The sequence below is a fragment of the Halichoeres trimaculatus genome, unplaced genomic scaffold, assembly GCF_033239565.1.
Source record: "Halichoeres trimaculatus isolate MK-OKI-2021-1 unplaced genomic scaffold, fHalTri1.1 fHalTri1_scaffold_1, whole genome shotgun sequence".
NCBI classification, from domain to species: Eukaryota; Metazoa; Chordata; class Actinopteri; order Labriformes; family Labridae; genus Halichoeres; species Halichoeres trimaculatus.
The window spans coordinates 39,004,587-39,016,823 of NW_027437179.1; the positions used below are offsets into that span (position 1 = coordinate 39,004,587).

General features: G+C 39.0%; 1 protein-coding gene across 5 annotated transcripts in view; it reads right to left on the bottom strand.

Annotated features, from left to right (window-relative positions):
- Positions 1-12,237, bottom strand: part of rap1gapb (RAP1 GTPase activating protein b) — a 248,153-nt gene that overhangs the window by 207,207 nt on the left and 28,709 nt on the right. For all 5 annotated transcript variants that reach the window (XM_074669251.1, XM_074669249.1, XM_074669241.1 and 2 more), the window contains exon 2: positions 1,700-1,740. Coding sequence is in view for 4 of the 5 variants with exons in the window: in XM_074669249.1 (XP_074525350.1) it covers positions 1,700-1,740 (41 nt within the window). In the remaining variant the exon portion in view is untranslated. The remainder of the gene's footprint in view (positions 1-1,699; positions 1,741-12,237) is intronic.

Below are 12,237 nucleotides of genomic sequence, written 5' to 3' on the forward strand. Positions count from 1 at the left end.
ACTGTAGATGGGCACAAAGAAGTGACGCCGAAAAAAGCATTTCAAGGTCCTGGAGTGACCTCTTTACTAAGAGCTGGATCTGAGACCTTCTGACTCATTCTACCTCTGAGGACAAAGAGGAGAAGGCTCAGATTAAGGTCTAAGTGTTCCCTGAACAGATGAGTCTTCAGACACCTCTTAAAGTAGAAAGGGACTCTGTGGATCGTATAGAGTTAGATAATTCATTCACCATTTGGGAACAACGCAGGAGAAGAGTCTGGCTAGAGATTTGGAGCCGCAGAGCAAAGTGGGCGAGAAGGGGTGTAGACCTGGATGAGGGACCCCGGGTAGGCAGGAGCTGTTCTTGTCAGTGTTTTGTAAGCCAGAAGAAGAAGACCTCTGTCGTTTCCATCAAAGGTTACGTTACAAAGTACTGAGTTGAACTTTTGTTATTAACAGAATACTTATTTTCCACCAAAATGTACAAATAAATCCTGGATTGTTTTTCTTATTTTGTCTCTCATAGTTGAAGTCTTTCTCTGATGAAAGTTACAGACTTCTTTCATCTTTCTAAATAGGAAAACTTGCAAAATAAGTGGCTGACTAAATACTTTTTTGCCCCACTTTCAGCAGGATCTTTGTATGTGCTTATCTGACACCACTTTATCAATGTAACAAAAACAACTTCTTCATTAAACCATATAAATTAAACTACATTTCCTAGTTTTCTTGCAATAACTATCTTAGTTTCTCATTTCTTCCACAGCACTGTCTCTGCTCTTCACACTCAACTGTTTCAAGAGAATTTCACATTTCATTGAAGATGTGTTTACGTGTTCACGCAGCAGGAAATGAGTTTCGTTCCTCTGCGAGAAAGTGTTGAAATTGAATGCGAGCAAACCCGAGAAGTACAAAGAGAAGTGGGAGAAGCTGGAAATGAGATGTAGCGGAGGGTTCACGGGAGTTCAGCCGGACTGTAAATAAGTTGTGCCACTCGAGGGAGAAACACAGAAGAGGCTCGAAGCTTTACGCACACGCCTCACCGCGGCCTCTTCAAGCATTTTTGGAAATCTCTCATCTTCAATGAGAAAAGACAAATCAGACAGAAAGATGAGGGTAAGTGTGGATGAGGAACAAATACCCCAGACCCCGTTTCTCCTCGTCTGTGGATGGAGACCTGGAGACGGGAAAGTTTCTGGACTTCGGACGTGTTTTGTTGATCTATATTCAGAGCCGGAGCACAGTCGGTAGAAACCCAGCTGGGCTCTTATGGCTGACGTGCTGCCGGCTGCCTGTGGAGCGGGCTCCATGCAGAGGCAATGATCTCCACAAATACCGGCCACAGCCATTTGGAGCACCGCAGGAAGTGACCCGCAGCGCCGCCACCACATGGCAGCAATAAATCATCATGAGGAAACTTCTCATAATTTGTCTTCTTCTCCTTCTTCCCCCAAGACAGCTCAAAATATACATTTCATAAAGGCTTTCAGATAGCCACAGCAGCACAGAGGAAATGATTTTATGATACCTTAATAGATGTTTCCCCTTGTTGTGATGAGATATCTCAATCAGACCTCGAATAACAGCCTCTAAAAAACCATTAAAGAGCCCTCTCTGTTTCTTTTTTTAATGTGTGCACCTTGTTTCAAAGTTAAACATCTCTGCATGCCAAAATGACCAAAAGCAGGTCTTCTTTGCAATTAAAAATAAACAAACCTACCTGAAAATCTCCAAGCTTGGCCTGTTTTTGATCAGCTGTTCCTGTAAGAGACAAAAGAGAAATCCAAGTTAATAATTTTTTAAAAAGCCATGCAACAGCAGTATGACCAGCAATGTTAACCAACACAGATGCTTCATCATTTAAAAAAAGGTGAAAGAAAAGAGAAAGAAGCTTTTGCATTGACCCAGACAAGCCTCATGACTTCCCTCTCCATTGATAAGTCTCTCTTAATCTATGTTGGGCTGTAAAACCTCAAACCTGTTGACTCCTGGTCTGGCTCTGCTCGTTATGTCTGTTTGTTGTTGTAGTCGTTCCAAATACGATCTGGTTTGGACATGGTTTGTTTTATTTTGAAAGTCACTGGGTGTTTAAAGGTATTTTCCATGCACTACTTCCTGTTCTGCTCCATCTTCTCTGTGGTGAATTGATGTGCCACAGCTCCGACATCCAGCAAAAAAAAGATGACTGCATATTACCTGCCAGGGTTCGAATTACTCAGTGGCCTTTGGGGGAGCCCTGTTTTTTACCATGTGAAGCACAACTTTTTAACTCACATGTATGCGCATATTGTATTACCCATCTGTGGCTAATAACAGATTTACACAGAAAAAAACTACAGCAATTGCCTACTACGGTATTAATGTGTTCCCTTGCCTCTCGGCCAATGGCAGCTGGGATAGGCTCCAGCCACCCGCGGCCCTGAACAGGATAAGCGGTTCAGAAAATGAACTAATGAATGAAATGAAACAAACCACATTCACCTGACAAGCCCAGAAAAGTGTTTTCTTTCAAGATACTTAAGACACAAGTCACACCTGGATTTCTTGTTATTAGTCAAAAGAAGTCTAGCACTGGGATAAGAAAAATGGCTTATCAAGTTTTTAATAATGAAAACAATGTCTTAAGAAACTAAACAAGTTCATTTTTCTTACCACATTGGCTGATTTTGTCGGTTAATATCTTGAAAAAGGATTTTTTTCTGGATATTTCAGGTGAATGTGGCTCAAATTTAGTCCAACAAGAAATTTTCTACTAAAATTAAAAAATAAACATATAAATTTCAGTTTTTGCAGTGTACACACCAAGGGGCAAAAAATCTAAGCCAGTGTTATAGCAAATGTGACTGCGTCCACAGATTGGCTTCATTTCATGGTTTCAGGGACAGACGGGTGACGTCACAGAGGCTACATTCATGTTTTATACAGTCTGTGGTAGACACTTTAACATGTTTAAACTAGTGCTGTCAGGCAATTAAAAAAAATAATCTAATTAATTACAGGATTTGTAATTAATCTAATTAATCTCATTTTAATCTCATATCTGCTTAAGGTCCCAAAACAAAGAATTTGAATTCCAGGACATTAAAATTACATTAAAAGACTTTGAAAAATAAGGTGGGAATATATACAACACATTTTTAGGTACCCTGAGGCATAAGGAACACATGAACCTACCCTAACAAAATCTACATAGTCCTGCACCTAAGATAAGCTGATTTGATTTTTTTTTTTTTGCTTCTGTCACATTTTACTCACTGTGGACTCAACTGTCACTGCAATATGAAGTTCTATACTTCTATAAGGTCAGGAGAACCAGGGCTAAAGGCTAAAAACTGTGAGGAACTATGTACAAAACACTTAATTCAAGTCTTGGATCAAAGAAAAGTGAAGTATTTCCAGTTTTACATGCTCTGAACACACAAACTGTTGCTCATTGGTGCAGAGCAGCCCCAAGCTGAAACATGACACCAGGAAGATGGAAGGAAATTTTCAAAGAATTCTTTAGATTTAAATACAAGACAAATATCGATTATTCAGGGCTTGTTTGATGCAGTAAAAAGTGTAGAATTGTCTGTTTTTTACAGAATTGAGCAAATGGTTGATTTTCTGCAGATTTTAAAAAAGAACGTGTGAATAAACGAGACATGGACTGTATCACTCTCGCTTCCCCCCTAAAGCATGTTGCTGACGTCAGGTGTGATACATTCAGGGACCGTCGGAAATTTGAAAATCTGACGAGAACACCACTTCTTCCAAGTAGGACAAACGGTTTGTAAATACCAGACATTTGAAAATAAGTGCGTATTTGAACGCCTCACTGGTTTTGGATCCAGATTAATCTGCGTTAATTTCTATAACGCGTTCATTTGCGGTGTAATTAATTAATCTAATTAACGCGTTAAAATGACAGTCCTAGTTTAAATATGTTGTTGGCTCACAATTTCTTGTGTCTTGTTGCAGTAGCATTGCAAAACTGCAGCTTAATTCCTGAGAATATGACTATCTTGGATTTTCTCCAAGAGTTTCTTGGTGTCTTGACTGATGAGCAAATGAAGCACACATCAGTTTTTTTTTCCATATTCTATCATCTGCTTACACTGCAAAAAACTGAAATCTTATCAAGTGTTTTTGTCTTGTTTTCGGTAGAAAATGTCTTTGTAGACTTAATATGAGCCACATTAACCTGATCAGTCCAGAAAAATGTCTTGTTTCAAGTTATTTTAAGACAAAAATGGGGTCTGAATTGCTTGTAACCAGTCAAACAAATCTGCCATAGGAACAACAGAAAAGTTACTGGTATTCAGACATTATTCTAGTTTCAAGCAAATTTTCTAGGAAATTTTTCTTGATTATTGGCAGATTTTTAAAAAAAATTTTTTACAAGCAATTTAGTCCTCATTTTTGTCTTTAAAGACTCAAAAAAAATATTTTTTTCTGACCAGTCAGTTGACTATGGCTCATATTAAGTATAAAAAGACAATTATGACTTAAAATCAGACAAAAACACTTTATAAGAATTCAGTTTTTGCATTATGCCATTATAATTAAGGATAATCAGTCACAGAAAGCTGGTTTAGCTTAAGCTAATATTAGCATGACACAAAAGTTCACGTTAGCCAGCTTACTTCACCATTAGCAAAAACAAACACAGCTTCTTATCCTCTGTAAGTCTTCCTCCATGATGGATACCATTAGAAGTTAGCTTCATGCTAACGTAAGCAGCTGTTAAAGTTTGTTTTCTCAAAACTGATTAAACTTCTGTTATGGCTCAGTTTCTGTAAAGATTTGCCATCGTCTCCTCCAGGTTACAGAGTTTAGAAGAACTCATTGATCAGATTTCTGGGGGTTAATCTAAATAATTAACCTCAAACTAAACACTGTAATTACTCATTCAGTGGCCGTGAAGGTGTGATGAAGTGTTGAATTTTCACTGTGACACACGCTGAACCAGAGTGTAACAAAGTTCCTCACTTAGGTTGGATATGAATTATTTGTTGACTAAAATATGTCACACATCCCCGCGCTGATAAACCCACCCAGCGCCCCTGAGCCTGTGTACACTGGGTTTAAGCGGCAGCTGCAGGAGCACACGTCATGAATATCAATTATTGTTAAAGTGGGGCTGTGAAAATTAGCAGGGCGGCTCTATTGTGTAGATTAATGGGAGCTCAGACAGGCGTTTTAACTGTAGGGTTAATGCCAGCGCTAAGCCAGCATGACAATCCTGTCCTCCAGCCTGAATAACAAATTGAAAATGTGTGTGGGATCGTATGATTGGTTGAAATTATGCATGGAAACACATGAATTATTGAATCGGATAAAAGAGAGCAAATAAGAACAAGGAAAGTAATTATTTTTCTCTGAAACATCACTTTGATGTTTGTTGTCTTTCGCTTTCGGATCTTTCCCTTTTTGCAAGCATCATTCTGCGATCATCTTAAATAACATCAATCTGTGAAATCAAGAGCGGAACAAGTGGAGCAGCAGAGCGTCACTATTGTCCATAAACTGTCTTCCAGGGACAGAAATGAGCCGTAGTTTGTCTCTGCTGTGATGACCCAGTGAATGAAGGTTTGTATTTCTTAAAAAAAACCAAGAGAAACAACTCTCACTGCTGAAAAACTGCTAAAAACTATATTATATTAAAAACTGTATTGATATTCAACATTTGAAGCATATCGGCCGCCGCCTTTTTTTTTTTAAACCTGGCAGCCAATGAGAAACTAAATTAATGACTGTTATTTTGGCTTCATGTAGAGACATATTTTAAAAAACTTAAGTGACTGTAGAAAACTTTATGGAGATCTTTGATTTTTTAAGTTTTCATTTAACTTTTTAAGACAACTACTTAGCCTGCGGGCTGTTTGATAAACATACCCTTAAAAGGATTTAAACAAATTTAAGTGTTGTAGTTGGTATTCTCCCAAATTTTGACGCCAATATTTTCACTTTTTCTGCAAATCTGTTATCGGCTTCCTTGACTGCTAATAATCGGTTTCGGCCCTGGAAAAACCATATCGGTCCATCTCTACTGAAGTCGGCCAAATTTCATCCGATCGATGCCCAAACTGCTTTCATGCAGTGTCCACATTTTCTGTACCCGGGAAGTGCAAACTTTTCAAACTTCTGCTGCTTTCAAGTTCACACAAGAGAAACTAAAAACACTTTTCAGTGCAGGATCCTGATTGAGCTCAAACACTGTGATAACTCAGGTTGTGCTTAACAATCAGATAAACTATCGCATGATTTGTCAGCTTTCGTTGTGCATCTTAAACGCCTTCTATGGAGGTTTTTCCTGCAATGCTGTATTTGCTCCAGCACTTCTTTCCAGTGTGAGGAGCCCAAGTGAAAACAACTACAGCGTGTGGTGAGGTGCTTACAAAGTGACAAATTGAGTTTGAGTAATAGCACTTAACTAAAAATTGAGAAGCCTTTTATAAGCCACTTGTATAGCCTTGATCTTTTTTTTACTATATTTTTTTTTTTTTTGGATAGCCTTGTATGAGGTTATATTTGTGCCATGAGAAACTGAATTTGAATTAAGATATTGAATTTAAAAAAGCATGATGTGTAATGGAATTGAATGCTTTAATATTGAAATTATTTTTTTAAATGAATTTGAAAGTGTATTTTACCTATGAAAATTCAACTTTTTTATACGTTTTTTTAATACCTTTTTTATACATGATGGCACAAATTTAACCTCATAGCCATGATCTGTTTTTTTTTTGTTTGTTGTTTTTTTGGATAGCCTTGATCTAACCCCTAAAAGAAATATCACTGATCTTTGAAATACTCCCTGTATTTATTTGATTTTATGCACTTACTGATTTTTATCTATCTAGCTCTCTGGGTTTTTTTTTTTTTTTATTTTTTTTTTTTTTTTTTTTAAGGTTTTCATTAAATTTTTAATTATAAAATTATTTATTTTCATTTATCCATTTTTATTTGTTTGTTTATTCATTCATTTATTTATTTATCTATCTATCTGTTTATTTATTTAATTATTTTGTTCAATTTTTTATTGGGTGCCTTATCATGTATCATGTTTTCTTCTGATACATCTACCTCTCCAATTTTTGTGCATTTATTTCTTATCTACTATTTTCTGTTGATGCGTTACGTTTGTACTCTGAACTGGGAAGTCGGGAGTGGGAATGACGTCGTCTCCGTGTTCAGCGTTCCAGTTGCCACGTCAGAAAAACTTGCTATAACAGCAGTATTTCTGTATATAAACATCCAATGATACTATATGTATCATTGGATGTTTTATTATTATTACTATTTATTATTTAACCTCCTAAGACCCAGAGTCCACATATGTAGACGTTAAATTTCTATCTTTCAGACCCATGATACTTCATTTTTTAAAACTTTGACCGATTAGCCACATTCAGGGACACTGCCCATGTCATCTTTTGGTAAAATCACAACATTACACCAATTTAGGGGAAAAAACAACATATTTAAAGACAATAACACTAATAACGAACAGCAAATAGAGAAACCATGACAAAAATAATCAAACAAAATCAAATTATGGCTATAATTATCAGGTCTTACTTATCCTAAGCAGCAAGATTAATTAAAAAATGCAAACCAGACAAAAACTCAGGTCTTAAAAGGTTAAAGATGTACTTTTGTATTTTTTTTTTTTTTTTACTCATGTCTTACACAGAAATGTGTATTTACTGACTTTTTGCAACATGTTTTACTGACCAAAAAAAAACAATAAAGGATTAAAAAATACTAAAAATATTCAGTTTTACAGAGACAGTGACATCGAACAACGTCCCACTCCTGGCCTAATTTCAGCAAGTTATTAGAGCCATCATCATTATCACTTCTATTACTGATATATCTGCTGGGTGCACTCGACTAATTAACAGTAAGAGGTGAAGTTAATTAGCCTGCTCAGCCGTATCAAATTACCTTTCCTTCTCATAAGAAAAGTAGGCAGACTGAGTGTAATTGAGTCATCCTAAAGTCTAATCACAACCTGACGACGAGGGAAAGCGTCTCCACGACACATTTCCAGGTGTTGGAGCACGGTGAGTGATATTAACATTTCTGATCATTATACAGAAGAAGATTGAGCCATTAGGACCAAATGAACCCAAATGACTCTGACTTTAATGGATGAGGAGCTTCAGCTGCAAGCTTCATCTCAATAAATTAATTCAGCAAATTTCAGCTTATTTGCATTTTTGGTCCATTCCCGTCAGCTGCGCAGAAAGCCAACGCTCTCTGCAGAGCTGCTGCAGCTGGAGAAGACTGATCGATACCAACAATAAAGAAGATTCAGATTTTCTGCCCACACCTCTGCTGCATACATCTGGAGCACAAAGAGTGTTTGCATAAGCTGCTCACCTCCTCCACTGTGCAGGGTGTTCAGATAACCGGCTTTTACTGGATTTCACCCTGAGCTTCACATGAGAGACGTAAAAACACACATAAGCAGAGATCAGAGCCACAGCTTCACCTAAACTTTGTTTTCAAGAAAGAATCAAAGACTTATTTACATCCTGAATGATCCACCTTTCAGTAACAAAGCTGTGGAGAACGATTTAATCTTCCCTCACAGTCTGAAATCTCCCATCTCAGCTCAGAGAGGCATCAACAACTTGGCGACACGGGGCCAACTGGCAGCCGTTCAGGAGCTCCAATCCCTGCAAGATTTGTTGGGCAAGGTCTTTGTCTTTAGACTTGGCACAGAGAGTCAGGCAGTTTGTGTTTGGTGGGTTATTTCTTTGTTGTAGCTGCTTCTTGAGAATAAATGTACAGTTTTTAAATCTATTTCATTCCCTTTTAAAGATGCTGAGGGGAGGATCTGTTTCAATGGGACTGCAGCGCCACCTTCTGGCTTGGAGTCTCACGCACTGTCATCAAGATGTGACCAGGCGTGTATTTGTTTTGGAACAAATTTTCTTTGTTCAAGAAATCTTTTTCGGCAGCCCAGTGCTCCAACGTTTTGGTAGGCTAACGTGACAACACTGTCAGTTTGTTTGTAGTTTAGCAGCTGTTTATATTTAGCATAGCTGGCAGCCCGGTGCTCTAAGACATGTCACTCTTCATTTTATTGATAGACTCTCAAGTTTGAACAGACCACTGCAGAATAACTGCTGACTGTGGGTTGATATAAACATTAGCACCCCTACAGCAGTGTTTTTGTGCAGCTGAAGCCCAGGGCGCTCGCACCAAACACCCCCTCCCTGCTCCTCTGCCGGTTTCCTCTGCACTCAGACGGGGCCATATTTTACTTGACCAAAATCACAAATAAACGGACTCCCACTGAAAAAATCTGATATCTGTCTGCATTCACACTTTATTTAGAGAACATTCAGCATGTTACTTTCACACAAAAACACCGCTAAATAAGGCTCTAGTTCTCATCATGTCGTAAAACGGCTCTACCTCCGCTGCAGAGCCACAGATGGCTACGAGGTGCTCGCCGCACGCAGCGTGCCAGATATAAACAAACGCAGGTAGTCTGCCAGGACGAAGAGACACGATGAGAACTAGAGCCTTATTTAGCGGTGTTTTTGTGTAAAAGTAACACACTGAAAATTCTCTAAATAACGCATGAATGCAGACCGACATCAGATTTTTTTGGTGGGAGTCCGTTTATTTGTGTTTTTGGTCAAGTATAAAATGGCCCCGTCTGAGTGCAGAGGAAACCAGCAGAGGAGCAGGGAGGGGGTGTTTGGTGCGTTCGCCCTGACCTTCTGCTGCACAAAAACACTGCTGTAGGGGTAATTTCTGCCCTAAACCTTGTGATAGGACCCAACTTGTTCCATCCCGGGCTATCACTTTAAGCAGTAGGAGCTGATACATCCTGGTATTGAATCTGCTCTGTCTGCCTTCCCAGCAGGTTGATTCACTGAAAGCAGAATTAAAGACAGTCTCTTCTTCCAGTCTTGGTTTTTAATTCACTCTAAAGACCAACAAACATCCACAGTGTTTGAAAAACTTCCACTCTAAGTAATTTTGGAAAGATTTTGTAAGACTGGAGATGGAGGATAATCAGGCTTATTCTGAGCTCACATGGAAATCAGGCCTCTCAGATGCGAGGTGTTGCCAGGATTACATCACAGCGTTTGATGCCGACTGTAATTACTCTCAACACGCAGCAGAGTGAGGCTCGGATCAAGATGAAGCACGCGGCACCTGTCAGGTGTTGGAAGTGTTTGGTGTGCCTTGTTATCTTTAATGTCTTTGCAAAATTCATACCCGCCCATAAACGGAGGGAAACAGTACAAACACTCAGCGTCTCGTTGTTGCACTATAAAAAAACTCAAATTCTGACCGAGCGGCTTCTGGAGTTATAACACACAGGACACAATAAAGCCCGGCAACAACAGTCAGACCTGAGCACAGAGACTTTAGAAAAGCTTTCTTGTGGCCCAGCTTTGCAGGATTACACCTCCATTATCCCTCTCACACAAACAACATTTCAGCAGAATCAGAACAAAGCGTCTTAAAATCATCGAGAAACAGAGAGTAATGCCTTGAACTCTGAGCTCCAGCTGGAACAACACGATGATACGAAGCTTATCGATAAACGTTCTGAGTGTCTCCGCTGCAGAAAGACAATAATTACATAACCAGAGTGAAAAAACACACCAATATTGCTTCTAATGAATTTTTCATGCTAGGCCTCGTCGAACATCCCTTCAGGATTGACAAACTGTAGAAATAAAGAAAAATAAAAACATAATGAAGCTCTCGCTGGAACAGAGAAACGTCCCTGAGAGCTGCAGGCCGTGAAAACATTCAGAAGATGAGGAGGAGAGAGAACGAGTCGCCAGGAGGAGGAAAAATGAAAACATGGAGCGTTATGAAGTAAACAAAGTCATCACAATTAAGCGCTCATATTCTCAGAATGTCGGACCTGAGGGAGATGTTTTCTGGAGCAGTGATTCACAATTACTGCAGGAGAAGAAGTGATACACATCGTCTGATGAGGGTTACACAGGGTTATCACTTTTCCTCTGGTTGGTTTCTTCAGTTCAAGATCACAGCGAGCACCAAAATTTCAGATCCTTGCACTTTGGTAAGTGAAAAGTAAATACATAAGTAAGGAATAATCTGTGTTTGATATGTTGTGTAACGCGTGATGTCAGCGTTTCACCTGAAAACTCCAGCTTGTTTACACGGCAACAGTGGCCAGAAAATTTCCACTCTGGAGGCTGTTTTCAAAAGTTTCATTTTAGGACGGCTAGAAACATAGTTTGTGTGTTAACAAGAGGACAAAAACGCAACAATCATTTTGTGTTTCATCCATAGATTGTATAAATATTGACCAAGTCTTCCATGACATCACCCCATTTGTTCCTGAAGCGACGTAAAGAAGCAGATTATTGGTGGAGGCCATATTGGATATGATGCAGGCTTCCTTGATGAGCTTCTTTTCTCACAGCTGTAGAGCGCCGTCATTAGGGGTTGAAGAAAAAATAGTTTGAACATAGTATTGGGAGCCGAGATGTCAGATCCCCTGAATACATCCTAAAAACTGACCCACATGCGATGTGCATTTTTGGAGAAGATATGGCTCCTAATAAAGTCTGTAGACATCATCATTAAACTTTTTCACTTAGTCCGGTGTTAAAATGGGAACTAAAAATCTAAAAAAAAAAAAAAAAGAATATTGAAGAATCTCATTTAAGGGTGTAATCACACCTGTGGCTCGTTAGCCTTGTTCCGATCCAGGGGCAAAAATGAGACAATTGTAGCAGTTGTCACTTGGTTGATTTGATCGATTTTTTCTCTCATTGATCAAAAATCATACCCGGAAGGCGGGGAGTTTCCTTATCTTCATAGAGCATCAACAATGTGTGTGGCTAATTAGCGTTATAGCGTTTATGGCTCATGTAACAGTGTGCGCAATATGATCAACAAATGTAGTTTTTAAGAGTCCCAACTGCATGAAGACACTTCCATAAGGCACTTTATTTCTTTACCACTCCACATGAGCCCACGACTCATTTTCCTCAGTTCCTCAGTCTTCTCTTCTTCTGCTGCTGTTTTGACAACTACGGCCCCCATTTCTGCAGTGTGAGCCACGGTTATAAGTTAGTTGTGCTGGTTGCTGGGGTGCTTGTGTTCTCACTGAAAAGAGAGAAAAGCTACAGGGCCTGATTAGAGGCGAGCTGAGACCACCTATTTTTGGCGATCTTGACCAGCTTGTTTTGTTCCGCATCCGAGAGCGACTGATGTGTACATATATGCCCAAACAGACCAAGGTTTCGGTGTCACTGT